The sequence below is a fragment of the Salmo salar genome, chromosome ssa04 (assembly GCF_905237065.1).
Source record: "Salmo salar chromosome ssa04, Ssal_v3.1, whole genome shotgun sequence".
Classification (NCBI taxonomy): Eukaryota; Metazoa; Chordata; class Actinopteri; order Salmoniformes; family Salmonidae; genus Salmo; species Salmo salar.
The window spans coordinates 60,828,768-60,843,731 of NC_059445.1; the positions used below are offsets into that span (position 1 = coordinate 60,828,768).

At 41.2% G+C, this 14,964-nt stretch overlaps 1 protein-coding gene across 1 annotated transcript; it reads left to right on the forward strand.

Annotated features, from left to right (window-relative positions):
* The first annotated feature begins 517 nt into the window (after positions 1-517).
* On the forward strand, positions 518-11,783 carry LOC106603607 (uroplakin-3b). The gene is made up of 6 exons (XM_014197493.2): positions 518-1,124; positions 2,547-2,714; positions 2,918-3,152; positions 3,340-3,422; positions 3,633-3,762; positions 9,459-11,783. The coding sequence occupies exons 1-6, from the start codon at positions 1,055-1,057 to the stop codon at positions 9,526-9,528; spliced, it is 756 nt and encodes a 251-aa protein (XP_014052968.1). The 5' UTR covers positions 518-1,054; the 3' UTR covers positions 9,529-11,783.
* Positions 11,784-14,964: the final 3,181 nt, after the last annotated feature.

A 14,964-nucleotide genomic window follows, 5' to 3' on the forward strand; every position in this document is an offset into this window, starting at 1 on the left:
AGCTGATATGGGCTACTCGAGTGACTGTCAGTGACTGACATAACAAGAGGGAAACTGCTGATGCACTAGAGGTCTTCTCTGGTCCAAAAAGTTGGTCCCGAATGGACCCAAGGACAATCAGACCCGCACCCTTACTGACTCGATCAATAAAAAAAAGGGGGGACTCGGACCCAAACGGAACAATCAAACCCAAACCCGAATGGACCCTAGGACAACCAGTCCAAATCCCGTACCCTAACAAGTCCGGCTCTAGACCAGACCCGATTGGACCAAAGTGACAAAATTATGTTTATCAGCCAAATTCTAACTTTCAGCACTTTGTGACATCGGCTGATGTAAAAAGGGCTTGATAAATACATTTGATTGGTTGATTGATTGCTCTTCTGGTTAACAATACATCTTTAAATGTTGGCTAGGCCTTCTATAACTCAATAAATTCACCTTATTAGCATAAAATAAATATGCTATAGGCTATGTTGAGCCATGGTCGGGTCCACTCGGGTCTATCAGCTGTAGTTACATAGACCCAAGACCCGATGACAATCAAACAGGACCTGATCCAGACAGAGGGACAAGTTAGAATTCTGGACCTGGACGCAAATTTCACCTTGTGTATTCTACTCTTTTTTTTCTCAACACTAAGTTTTGTATATATTTTTGGTGGCGGGACCCAAATTGGCCGCCTATATCACTTATGCAGAGGTCTGGCCCTGAGTAGAAGTATGTACCGTAGCCTATGTAAACGGGTATTTATTGATTTTGTAGGAATTTATTAATCTTATATTATCATTGGAGACTTACGATTTTGTGGTTATAATTTAGCAAATTTAATTATACTTTTAAAGTTTTGTCCTTGACAAACGTTTGATAGCGTTTCTCCGGGAACTGTGAACTCCCACAGACTACTAACGTAACACCTACAGTTTTAGTTCACCTGCACACACCATAGAGAAGGCACGGTAACTTACTGGAAAATATATTTTGTCGAGCGAAATACTAATAGTAGAAACATCGGGGGCACATTTTTGACAGTATCAACCCCAAAATATCTGCGATGTCTTGGACGTACATGTTATCATATACATATTTCTTCAGTGTATTTATGTTCGGAGTCCGACCGCAAAGTAAGTGTTACAGCCAAGCCTATATGTTTCAGGGGAGGTAGTGATGTGAGCACAGGGTTTTATTGATAACTTGGACAATGTTGGTTAATCTTTTAATATGTCACAATTTTATAATAGACCTAATGCTTTATTTTATTCTAACCACCCTTCACGTACATACAGGCTATCATGTCGAAAGAATGCTCTTAATTTAGCTTTTATTATATTTAAGTTATTGAACATAGGCTATCTCTAATAAAGATCAAAGTGTTACAAGACCCAAATAAATGTTTGGTGATCGTAAACAGAATACTTAACAATACTTTATAGCTTTATGTAGCCATACTGGTTAACGTTTTTTATTAACAGATTGAATGATTCGATTTGGTCTTATCCATATCAATTGATAAACTAAAATTGAAAAATGCTGTTGATGTAGAATAGTTTTTAGGGCTGTTTTACTCCATAAATGATGCTTTTGGGCAACATTAAAAGAGCACGAACAGGTGAAGGATGGTTACTTGAATCTAAGTGTTTGTTTTTAGTTGGATGTGAAATGTGTCCTTATTCTCAACATGCCCTTGTAACCATTCAATATTTTTTGAAAGGAAAAAATCCTCGTGGATGATAAAATAATCGGATAGACTGGTTTTTCAGGAAAATGGACATGGTGCTTTCTCCTGCTCAGGGTGCTTACCCCCGCATGTTTTACTGTTCAACCTTAAGAGATGTTTGTAGTGCAAATGTTGTCTGTATACACCATGGCCTAGCTCCTCATTGAGCCACTACATGCGTGTGGGATTTTCACTATCCAAAACAAGAAATGAGATTTGTATGCACTTTTACTGCAGCATCAGAGATCAGTACAGCTAGTTATGATATTAATAGTTACTGTAGTGAATACAATTATCCATCTGAAAGTAATGACAATCTGAGAAAGCATAATTAGGCCTTTCTACATTGTCTGAGACTAGGGACAGATTCAATAATTTTGTAACATGACAAGACTGGGAGGAAGAACAAGAGTCAAGTTTCTTATGCTCTCCCACAGATAGCATCCAAACCCTGGTAGATTGGTAGTGAGTGGTGTACATCTGTATAAATGTCTTGCATCAGGATCAAACAGCAAAATCAAGAGTATGTTTCTCAGAATGTAGAATCTAGTCCACTAGCTAGATAATGAGCAAATAAACACCCCTTCCTCTTAAGGGCTGTTTATCATCTTCCATGTGAGGGTATTAGGGAAAGAGGCCATTAGATAAACTACTCACAAACTGATATCTTCTCCGGAAATGTTTCTGATCTTACTTCTAAGACAGCAGTGTGGCCCAGCTTTGAGAAAAAGAGTTTGATACAGAGCCATACTGTGAGGTTTCATGTGGCTCTGGTTTAAAATGTACAGCATTAAAAGTAGTAAATAGTTTTTCTGTTCTGTTTGTGTAGTTGTGTCTCTGGATCATATTCCTGAGATTCTCCCCTATGAGGCGAGCGGCAGGGTAACCAGCACTACCATTGTGCTAGGCCAGCCTCTGTGCTACTTCAACACACTGACCCAGCTCAAATGCAGTCAAAGCACCTGTCAAGTATGGGCTGCCATCGCCTCTGGACCAGGTAGGTCTCAACTGGATGTGGCAAAGTATTTAAAGACATCGAGGGACCGTATCTTAACTTTGATACAATTATTAATAATGATTCATCCATCAGATTACAATTCCAGTGCAGCTAAATCAAAATAAAATCAGATACTAGATAGATGTACGATTGTCCAGCCCATTGATCATTTTGTCTTTTCTCATGGCCCTTTTGCACATCAGGCATCAACAACTTTGACATTGACAAGCTGGTAGCAGTACAGATCGTCAGTGCCTCTCCATACCCTATTGCCTTCAGCAGCCAGACTAATAGAATGTACTTTGTCACCAAATTGGGTCGCCCTAAGGACTTCCCCTGTGGCCAGTTGCCTGGCATCAAGTACTTCAGAGTAGGTGCGGAGGGCAACTGCACCAACACCAACTGCAATGGGATCCTACCTCCGGGTTCCACTGTCAGGTATCATAATACCATAGCAATATACATCAAGGATGCTTTTGTCATTGTCAGTCTTGAAAGCAACCGACTTTTAACAGCTAAGAATGTCTAAATCCCAACTAATTGAAAAGTGTAATTGATGGATTTGTTGTGGTCTTTTTAAGGTCAGTGCGGGTCACGTGTAAATGTGTATTTTCTTATTTTTCAGGGTGAAGTACATCCTCATTGATCCAGTCTCCAGAGGAGTGGTCTCAGAGTCTAAATGGTCCTATCCCATTTCTCTAACATCAAGTAAGATAAAGCCACTAAAATAAACTATGAACATTATTATTACACAGATATAGACTATAATCAGCACAAGATGTTTAACGGTCGTTCCACTCGGGGGAGCTAATAGACCTGGCCTGAATTGAAAATGATGGTTTCAAAAACAGGTTTATTATGTTCCCTCTTAAAGGCTTTAGAGGTTTAAAAAAATAAAAGTATTCTCTGTCTGTGCAGCGAGGTCCTGGTCCTCCATAGATGAGTGGTTAGGGAAGCGCTCTGGGGGAATGGTGGTCATCACAGTCATCTCTTCCTGTCTGCTGGCTGTCCTGCTACTCCTGCTGGGAGCTGTGCTGCTACTGGACGGGTGAGGAACACACATATTTTACATTTTTGTCATTTAGCAGACGCTCTTATCGAGAGCGACTTAAAATTCATGCCATACAATACAATACCATATCCAGAGTTTACCCTGGGATGTTTTTCAGCAGCGGGCGCAAAGCTAGTAGGGGAATATTTGTTTCTGTAGAATGACTGTGAGAAGGTCACTTCTGGTGACTTCTTGCATAGGACATTCTACTCCAAACTGCATGAAAATGTAATTATGTTGACACCATCTGAAATATAATTTACCCTTTAAAAGCATTATAACCTGTAGCCCAAGTGACGCTGCATATATGTTTTAAATAATTAGGCTGCAGCATAGGGTTGCTCATCTGCATTTACCTAATTGAAAACCCCCAAAGGACTCTGAATGCATCAAAAGCTTTTAAAATGTCTTTAATCGGCACTGCTCACTCTGTATGCTACAAATATACGTTTTAACTTGTCACTCTGAACTTAAAAGCGTGTCTCGGCAGTGTGTGTTTGTGTGCGTGCGTACGTACGTACATACATACAGTTGAAGTTGGAAGTTTACACACACTAGGTTGGAGTCATTAAAACTTGTTTTTCAACCACTCCACAAATTTCTTGTTAACAAACTATAGTTTTGGCAAGTCAGTTAGGACATCTACTTTGTGCATGACACAAGTAATTTTTCCAACAATTGTTTACAGACAAATTATTTCACTTATAATTCACTGTATCACAATTCCAGTGGCTCAGAAGTTTACATACACTAAGTTGACTGTGCTTTTAAACAGCTTGGAAAATTCCAGAAAATTATGTAATGCCTTTAGAAGCTTCTGATAGGCTAATTGACATTATTTGAGTCAATTGGAGGTGTACCTGTGGATGTATTTCAAACTCAGTGCCTCTTTGCTTGATATCATGGGAAAATCAAAAGAAATCAGCCAAGACCTCCACAAGTCTGGTTCATCCTTGGGAGCAATTTCCAAACGCCTGAAGGTACCACGTTCATCTGTACAAACAATAGTACGCAAGTATAAACACCATGGGACCACGCAGCCGTCATACCACTCAGGAAGGAGACGCGTTCTGTCTCCTAGAGATGAAAGTGCTTTGGTGCGAAAAGTGCAAATCAATCCCAGAACAGCAAAGGACCTTGTGAAGATGCTGGAGGAAACAGTTACAAAAATATCTATATTCACAGTAAAACGAGTCCTATATCGACATAGCCTGAAAGGCCACTCAGCAAGGAAGAAGCCACTGTTCCAAAACTGCCATAAAAAAGCCAGACTACGGTTTGCAACTGCACATGGGGACAAAGATTGTACTTTTTGGAGAAATGTCCTCTGGTCTGATGAAACAAAAATAGAACTGTTTGGCCATAATGACCATCGTTTTGTTTGGAGGAAAACGGGGGACGCTTGCAAGCCGAAGAACACTATCCCAACCGTGAAGCACGGGGATGGCAGCATCATGTTGTGGGGGTGCTTTGCTGCAGGAGGGACTGGTGCACTTCACAAAATAGATGGCATCATGAGGTAGGAAAATTATGTGGATATATTGAAGCAACATCTCAAGACATCAGTCAGGAAGTTAAAGCTTGGTCGCAAATGGGTCTTCCAAATGGGCAATGACCCCAAGCATACTTCCAAAGTTGTGGCAAAATGGCTTAAGGACAACAGTCAAGCTATTGGAGTGGCCATCACAAAGCCTTGACTTCAATCCCATAGAAAATGTGTAGGCAGAACTGAAAAAGCGTGTGCGAGCAAGGAAGCCTTCAAACCTGACTCAGTTACACCAGCTCTGTCAGGAGGAATGGGCCCGAGATTCACCCAACTTATTGTGGGAAGCTTGTGGAAGGCTACCCGAAAAGTTTGACCCAAGTTAAACAATTTAAAGGCAATGCTACCAAATACTAATTGAGTGTATGGAAACTTCTGACCCACTGGGAATGTGATGAAAGAAAGAAAAGCTGAAATAAATCATTCTCTCTACTATTATTCTGACATTTCACATTCTTAAAATAAAGTGGTGATCCTAACTTACCTAAAACACGGAATTTTACTAGGATTAAATGTCAGGAATTGTGAAAAACTGAGTTTAAATATTTTTGGCTAAGGTGTATGTAAACTTCTGACTTCAACTGTACATACATACAGTACCAGTGAAAAGTTTGCACACACCTACTCATTCAAGGGTTTTTCTTTACATTTACTATTTTCTACATTGTAGAATAAAAGTGAAGACATCAAAACTATGAAATAACACATGGAATCATGAAGTAACCCAAAAAATGTTAAACAAATCAATACAATGCTGAGCAAATGTTGGCTGCGTTTCCTTCACTCTGTGGTCCAACTCATCCCAAACCATCTCAATTGGGTTCAGGTCGGGTGATTGTGGAAGACATCATCTGATGCTGCACTCCATCACTCTCTTTCTCGGTCACATAGCCCTTACACAGCCTGGAGGTATGTTGGATCATTGTCCTGTTGAAAAATAAATGATAGTCCCACTAAGCGCAAACCAGATGGGATGGTGTATCGCTGCAGAATGCTGTGGTAGCCATGCTGGTTAAGTGTGCCTTGAATTCTAAATAAATCACAGTGTCACCAGCAAACCACCATCACACATCCTCCTTCATGCTTCACATGCGGAGGTCATCCGTTCACCTATTCTGCGTCTCACAAAGACACGGCGGTTGGAACCAAAAATCTCAAATTTGGACTCATCAGACCGAAGGACAGATTTCCACTGGTCTAATGTCCATTGCTCGTGTCTCTTGGCACAAGAAAGTCTCTTCGTATTATTGGTGTCCTTTAGACGGCCTGATTCAATCAGTCTCCTCTGAACAGTTGATGTTGAGATGTGTCTCTTACTTGAACTCTGTGAAGCATTTATTTGGGCTGTAATTTCTGATGCTGGTAACTCTAATGAACTTATCCTCTGCAGCGGAGGTAACTCTGGGTCTTCCTTTCCTGTGGCGGTCCTCATGAGAGCCAGTTTCTTCATAGCGCTTGATGGTTTTTGCGACTGCACTTGAAGAAACTTTCAAGGTTCTTGAAATGTTCCGCATTGACTTACCTTCACATCTTAAAGTATTGATGAACTGTCGTTTCTCTTTGCTTATTTTAGCTGTTCTTGCCATAATATGGTCTTTTACCAAATAGGGCTATCTTCTGTATACTACCCCTACCTTGCACAACACAACTGATTGGCTCAAACCCGGTAAGGAGTAAAGAAATTCCACAAATTAACGTTTAACAAGGCACACCTGTTAATTGAAATGCATTTCAGGTGACTACTAAACTATCCGCCGCCATTGTTGCAACCCCTATTACCAGCCTGTTCAACCTCTCTTTCGTATCGTCCGAGATCCCTAAAGATTGGAAAGCTGCCGCGGTCATCCCCCTCTTCAAAGGGGTTGACACTCTAGACCCAAACTGCTATAGACCTATATCTATCCTGCCCTGCCTCTCTAAAGTCTTCGAAAGCCAAGTTAATAAACAGATCACTGAACATTTCGAATCCCACCGTACCTTCTCCGCTGTGCAATCCGGTTTCCGAGCCGGTCATGGGTGCACCTCAGCCACGCTCAAGGTACTAAAAGATATCATAACCGCCATCGATAAAAGACAGTACTGTGCAGCCACCTTCATCGACCTGGCCAAGGCTTTTGACTCTATCAATCACCGTATTCTTATCGGCAGACTCAATAGCCTTGGTTTCTCTAATGACTGCCTTGCCTGGTTCACCAACTACTTTGCAGACAGAGTTCAGTGTGTCAAATCGGAGGGCATGTTGTCCGGAGGTAACACAGGGTTCAATTCTCGGGCCGACTCTTTTCTCTGAATATATCAATGATGTCGCTCTTGCTGCGGGCGATTCCCTGATCCACCTCTACGCAGATGACACCATTCTGTATACTTCTGGCCCTTCCTTGGACACTGTGCTAACTAACCTCCACACGAGCTTCAATGCCATACAACACTCCTTCCGTGGCCTCCAACTGCTCTTAATCGCTAGTAAAACCAAATGTATACTTTTCAACTGTTCGCTGCCCGCACCCGCCTGCATCACCACCCTGGACGGTTCTGACCTAGAATATGTGGACAACTATAAATACCTAGGTGTCTGGCTAGACTGTAAACTCTCCTTCCAGAATCATATGAAACATCTCCAATCCAAAATCAAATCTAGAATCGGCTTTCTATTTCGCAACAAAGCCTCCTTCACTCACGCCGCCAAACTTACCCTAGTAAAACTGACTATAATGCTGATCCTCGACTTCGGCGATGTCATCTACAAAATATCTTCCAATACTGTACTCAGCAAACTGAATGCAGTCTTTCACAGTGCCATCCGTTTTGTCACCAAATCACCTTATACCACCCACCACTGCGACCTGTATGCTCTTGTCGGCTGGCCCTCGCTACATATTCGTCGCCAGACCCACTGGCTCCAGGTCATCTATAAGTCTATGCTAGGTAAAGCTCCGCCTTATCTCAGTTCACTGGTCACGATAACAACACCCACCCGTAGCACACGTTCCAGCAGGTATATCTCACTGATCTCCCCAAAGCCAACACCTCATTTGGCCGCCTTTCCTTCCAGTTCTCTGCTGCCAGTGACTGGAACGATGTAACGGGCGTCATATAGAGGAGACCAAGGCACAGCGTGTTGAGTGCTCATCGTTATGTTTTATGAAAACTAACACTAGACAAAATAAACAAAATGACAGCAAACAGTTCCGTCAGGTTATACAAACTAAACAGAAAGCAACTACCCACGAAAACAGAGGGAAAAACAGGCTGCCTAAGTATGGCTTCCAATCAGAGACAACGATAGACAGCTGCCTCTGATTGGAAACCATACCCGGCCAAAACATAGAAAAACAAAACATAGAATGCCCACCCCCTATCACATCCTGACCTACCTAAACAGAGAAAAACCAACTCTCTAGGTCAGAGCGTGACAAACAAATTACAAAAATCGCTGAAGCTGGAGACTTTTATTTCCCTCACCAACTTTAAACATCAGCTATCTGAGCAGCTAACCTATCGCTGCAGCTGTACATAGTCCATCTGTAAATAGCCCACCCAATCTACCTACCTCATCCCCATACTGTTTTTATTTACTTACTGTCGCATTTGTAAACGAGAGCTTGTTCTCAACTAGTCTACCTGGTTAAATAAAGTAAAATAAAAAAGCTGGTTGAGCTGGTGCAAAGCTTTCATCAAGGCAAAGGGTGGCAACTTTGAAGAATCTTAGATATCAAATATATTTGGATTTGTTTAACACTTTTTGGGTTATTACATGATTCCATATGTGTTATTTCATAGTTTTGAAGTCTTTACTATTATTCTACAATGTAGAAAATAGTAAAAATAAAGAAAAACCCTGTAATGAGTAGGTGTGCCAAACTTTTGAATGGTAATGTATATGTTTAAAATGTTTTACATTTATTAGATTTTGGGGAGTGGCGTCAACATGCTAAATGAATATTGGGGATACACTGCCATACCATAGTAGCACATATCCTAGGAAATAGAAACTTCACCCTACCTTGCGCAACACAAAAATGACTTCAAGGCACTGGCAGCATTGGGGTTAGAAATGACAAAAATGTTGTACTGACCTAATAATGTGGTTGCATATAAACATGTCAGCCTTACGAGAAACGTTGTGCTTCCTGCCTTTCCCTTAACACAGTTTGGGATCATTCCGTGGAGGCCATGACATCACCACTGGACCTGGGATACTGGGACAATACTCATACTAACTTCCTCCACTCTCAGACCAGTACAGCACTCCTCAAGACATTTCTGTGACCATTGATGTGGACACTTCACTGTGCATCTAGCAGAGGCCTAGGATGGAAAGATGCATATGGTTAAACCTTATGTTAATGTTCTGATGCCATTTCTACATGAACATTGCCTTGCAAAAGTATTCAGACCCCTTGGATTTCTTCACATAATTTTTTATTGTGTTACAAAGTGGGATTAAAATAGATGTAATTGTCATTTTTTGTCAACAATCTACACAAAATACTCTAATGTCAAAGTTGAAGAAAAATGCAAACATTTCTTAAAGATTATCAATCAAATATAGATAGACGTTGCATCAGTATTCACCTCCCTGAGTCCATACACATTAGAAACACCTTTGACAGCGATAACAGCTGTGAGTCTTCTTGGGTAAGTCTCTAAGAGCTTTGCACACCTGGAATGTGCAATATTTGCATATTATTATTTTCAAAATTCTTCAAGCTCTGTCAGAATAATGGCTAAACAGCAATTTTCTTTCCATAGTATTTCAAGCAGATTTAAGTCAAAACTGTAACTTGGCCACTTAGGAACATTCACTGACTTCTTAGTAAGCAACTCCAGTGTAGATTTGGCTTTGTGTTGTAGTTTATTGTCCTGCTGAAAGGTGAAATCCTCTCACAGTGTCTGGTGTAAAGCAGACTGAAGCAGGTTTTGCTCTAGGATTTGACCTGTTCTTAGCTCCATCCCATTTCATTTTATCCTAAAAAACTCCCCAATATTTGCCGATGCAACCACCATCATCCTTGAAAATAAGGAGGCAGTTACTCAGTGATGTGTTGCATTTAGGCCAGAAAGTGTATTCCTTTACCAGGTAATTTTTGTTCAGTATTACTTTAATGCTTTGTTGTATACAAAATGCATGTTTTGGAATATTTTGTATATTTGTGTTCTTTTCACGCTCTCATTTAGGTCATTATTTTGGAGTCACTACAATGTTGTTGATCCATCCTCAGTTCTCTCCCATCAGAGCCATTGAACTCTGTAGCTGTTTTTAAATCACCAATGGCCTCATGGTAACATCCCTGAGCAATTTCATTCCTGTCCTACAGTTCAGTTCAGGACTGTATCTTAGAGGTGTCTGGGTGGTTTAATATTGTCACGTCCTGACCCTAGTAAGATGTCATTTTCTATAGTAGAGTAGGTCAGGGCATGACAGGGGGTGTTTTGGGTTGTTCTATGTTTTCTATGTTTATGTTCTAGTTTTTCTATTTCTATGTTGGGATTGTTTGGGTTGATCTCTAATTGGAGGCAGCTGATCCTCGTTGCCTCTGATTAGAGATCATATTTAAGTAGGGGTTTTTCTTCCTGGGTTTTGTGGGTAGTTGTTTTCTGTTTAGTGTATGTCACCTGACGGAACTGTTTTCGGTCGTTTTGTTGTTTTGTTTAAGTGTTATTCATTATAGGAAATATGAGCACTTCACACGCCGCGCCTTGGTCCCCGACCCACATAAAAATATATCATGCACATAATTAATAACTAGACCATGCTTAAAGAGATATTCAATGTCTGATTAGTCATTGTTACCCATCTACCACTGCTCTTTTCACTGCTCTTTTGTATGCGGCTTTTTAAAAGCTCCCTGGTCTTTGTAGTTTAATCTGTGCTTGAAATTCAATACTTGACCGAGGGACCTTACAGATGTTGTATATATAGGGGACAGAGGAAGGGTTAGTCATTTAAAAATCATGTCAACCCCGTATTATTTAACACAGTGAGTCCAGGTAACTTTTTATGTTATTTGTTAAGCCAAATATTACTCCTGATCTAATTTAGGCTTGTCTAAACAAAGGGCTGAATACTAATGCAAAAACTCTATTTTTGTTATTTAATTAAAACAAATAGTAATCTTCCACTTTGACATTAAGGAATATTTGGTGTATATTATTGACCGAAAATGACGATCCATTTTAATCCCACTTTGTAACACAAAATGTGAAGAAATCCATGGGGTTTGAATACTTTTGCAAAGCACTTTTGCAAGGCAATCTGCTACAGTACTTAATCGAATGTCTATGGGAACCATAATTAATCAAGTCTTTCTCTCTCCCTATCTATCTGACATCACAATCTTAAACCTTTCTTGGACTGCAACAGATTATTTTAAAGATGTTTGTATATGTCTAAATGTTTGAATCTATTTGTAGTATATATCTATTTTTGTTATACACTGCTCAAAAAAATAAAGGGAACACAATGTAACTCCAAGTCAATCACACTTCTGTGAAATCAAACTGTCCACTTAGGAAGCAACACTGATTGACAAATTTCACATGCTGTTGTGCAAATGGAATAGACAACAGGTGGAAATTATAGGCAATTAGCAAGACACCCCCAATAAAGGAGTGGTTCTGCAGGTGGGGACCACAGACCACTTCACAGTTCCTATGCTTCCTGGCTGATGTTTTGGTCACGTTTGAATGCTGGCGGTGCTTTCACTCTAGTGGTAGCATGAGACGGAGTCTACAACCCACACAAGTGGCTCAGGTAGTGCAGCTCATCCAGGATGGCACATCAATGCGAGCTGTGGCAAGAAGGTTTGCTGTGTCTGTCAGCGTAGTGTCCAAAGCATGGAGGCGCTACCAGGAGACAGGCCAGTACATCAGGAGACGTGGAGGAGGCCGTAGGAGGGCAACAACCCAGCAGCAGCACCGCTACCTCCGCCTTTGTGCAAGGACGAGCAGGAGAAGCACTGCCAGAGCCCTGCAAAATGACCTCCAGCAGGCCACAAATGTGCATGTGTCTGCTCAAACGGTCAGAAACAGACTCCATGAGGGTGGTATGAGGGCGCGACGTCCACAGGTGGGGGTTGTGCTTACAGCCCAACACCGTGCAGGACGTTTGGCATTTGCCAGAGAACACCAAGATTGGCAAATTCGCCACTGGCGCCCTGTGCTCTTCACAGATGAAAGCAGGTTCACACTGAGCACATGTGACAGAGTCTGGAGACGCCGTGGAGAACGTTCTGCTGCCTGCAACATCCTCCAGCATGACCGGTTTGGCGGTGGGTCAGTCATGGTGTGGGGTGGCATTTCTTTGGGGGGCCGGCACAGCCCTCCATGTGCTCGCCACGTTGCACCACAGACTGTCCAGGAGTTGGCGGATGCTTTAGTCCAGGTCTGGGAGGAGATCCCTCAGGAGACCATCCGCCACCTCATCAGGAGCATGCCCAGGCGTTGTAGGGAGGTCATACAGGCACGTGGAGGCCACACACCCTACTGAGCCTCATTTTGACTTGTTTTAAGGACATTACATCAAAGTCGGATCAGCTTGTAGTGTGGTTTTCCACTTTAATTTTGAGTGTGACTCCAAATCCAGACCTCCATGGGTTGATAAATTGGATTTTCATTGAATATTTTTGTTTGATTTTGTTGTCTGCACATTCAACTATGTAAAGAAAAAAGTATTTAATAAGATTATTTCTTTCATTCAGATCTAGGATGTGTTGTTTAAGTGTTCCCTTTATTTTTTTGAGCAATATATATATATACTGAACAAAAATATAAATGCAATATGCAACAATTTCACTGAGTTAATTCATTTAAGGAAATCAGTAAACTGAAAAATTATGAATTTACCATGACTAGGCAGGGGTGCAGGGAAAAGGCCCACCCCCTTGGGAGCCAGTCCCACCCGATTAGGAGCAAGGCACTGCCAATCAGAATTTGTTTTTCCCTACAAAAGGGCTTCATTTCAGACATAAATAAATACATTAAATTCTCTGGCAACAGCTCTGATGGACATTTCTGCAGTCAGAATGGCAATTGCATGCTCCATCAACTTGAGACATCTGTGGCATTGTGTTGTGTGACACAACTGCACATTTTAGAGTGATGTTTTATAGTCCCCAGCACAAGATGCACCTGTGTAATGATCATGCTGTTTAATCAGCTTTTTGACATGCCACACCTGTCAGGTGGATGAATTATCTTGGCAAAGGAGAAATGCTTACTTACATGGATGTAAACAAATTTGTGCACAAAATTTGAGAGAAATTACCTTTTTGTGCATATGGAAAATTTCTGGTGGACTTTTATTTCAGCTCATGAAACATGGGACCAAAACTTTACATGTTGCGTTTATACATTTACATTTACATTTTAGTCATTTAGCAGACGCTCTTATCCAGAGCGACTTACAGTAGTTTATATTTTTGTTCAGTGTTTTTGGAAAAATATTTAACATGAATGTTTTAATATATTGTTGGCTTTTGGTCTTTGATATGATATGATGTTGAATGATTAAGTGGTGAATAGCCTGCTATGAATTTACCACCAATGTCATATCTGTCTAAACTGCCTCCCGAGTAGCGCAGCGGTCTAAGGCACTGCATCACAGTGCTAGAGGCATCACTACAGATCCAGGCGGCGACTGGGAGACCCATGAGGCGGCCCACAATTGGCCCAGCGTCGTCCGGGTTAGGGGAGGGTTTGGCCGACCGGGATGTCCTTGTCCCATCGTGCTCTAGCGACTCCTGTGGCGGGCTGTGCGCATGCACGCTGACACGGTTACCAGTTGGACGGTGTTTCCTCCGACACATTGGGGCGACTGGCTTCCGGGTTAAGCGAGCAGTTTGTCAAGAAGCAGTGCAGCTTGGCAGGGTCGGGCTTCGGGAGGACGCATGGCTCTCGACCTTCGCCTATCCCAAGTCTGTACGGGAGTTGCAGCGATGGGACAAGACTGTATCTACCAATTTTGGGGTAAAAAGTAAAACAAATTAAATAATAATATCGGTCTGATCTAAGGGTAAGCTTTTCACCCACAGTAAGCACATGGATTTTATATTATCTAATCTACCTATAAGACAGATGGGTTCCAGCAGAGCTATAATGCCTAGTGAAAGTCTACACGCTCCTTGCACAGTTGTCATATTTCGCGGCCTTACAAAAAAAGATATAGTAACCTTTCCTAATTAATTAAAAAATAAAATTAATTGTCAATGTCTTCACAACCCAGAGTTATGCTGTGTTCATAACAAGTGGGAGACTTGTTATAAACTGGGAGCAATGTCAGTGTGCATTCACGTGCTTCGAACTTGCTGAGCAAGCTTACTGGCTAAAGGCAAACAAGCTGGGTCAAGCATAAACTAAAAGTAAAACTATCATGCCCGTAAACAAATTATAGTGTTAAAAAAAAACATATGAATTGATAGATGCAATAACAAAACATGATTTTAAAATTATTCCTAAACAACTTTAGCCTACTGAGCTTGAGCAATGTTGACAAAACCAATCGATATACAGTATTTTTTACCCTAAAAGTTGTGCAAAGTTGTTAGAATCTTATTCAAAACGATTCATAGCTCTAATGGCATTCACAGCGTAATGGCTGCTTGAGGTGCTTCCACCATCACAAAGTATTAATTGTTGGGTGTGAGAACATACACAAT

Excerpts from the sequence above, each read along its gene's own strand:
- LOC106603607 (XM_014197493.2), top strand. The coding sequence starts at position 1,055 with ATGTCTTGGACGTACATGTTATCATATACATATTTCTTCAGTGTATTT. Across the intron at positions 1,125-2,546 it reads GTTCGGAGTCCGACCGCAAA|TTGTGTCTCTGGATCATATT; the intron begins GTAAGTGTTACA and ends CTGTTTGTGTAG. Across the intron at positions 3,423-3,632 it reads TCCCATTTCTCTAACATCAA|CGAGGTCCTGGTCCTCCATA; the intron begins GTAAGATAAAGC and ends CTGTCTGTGCAG.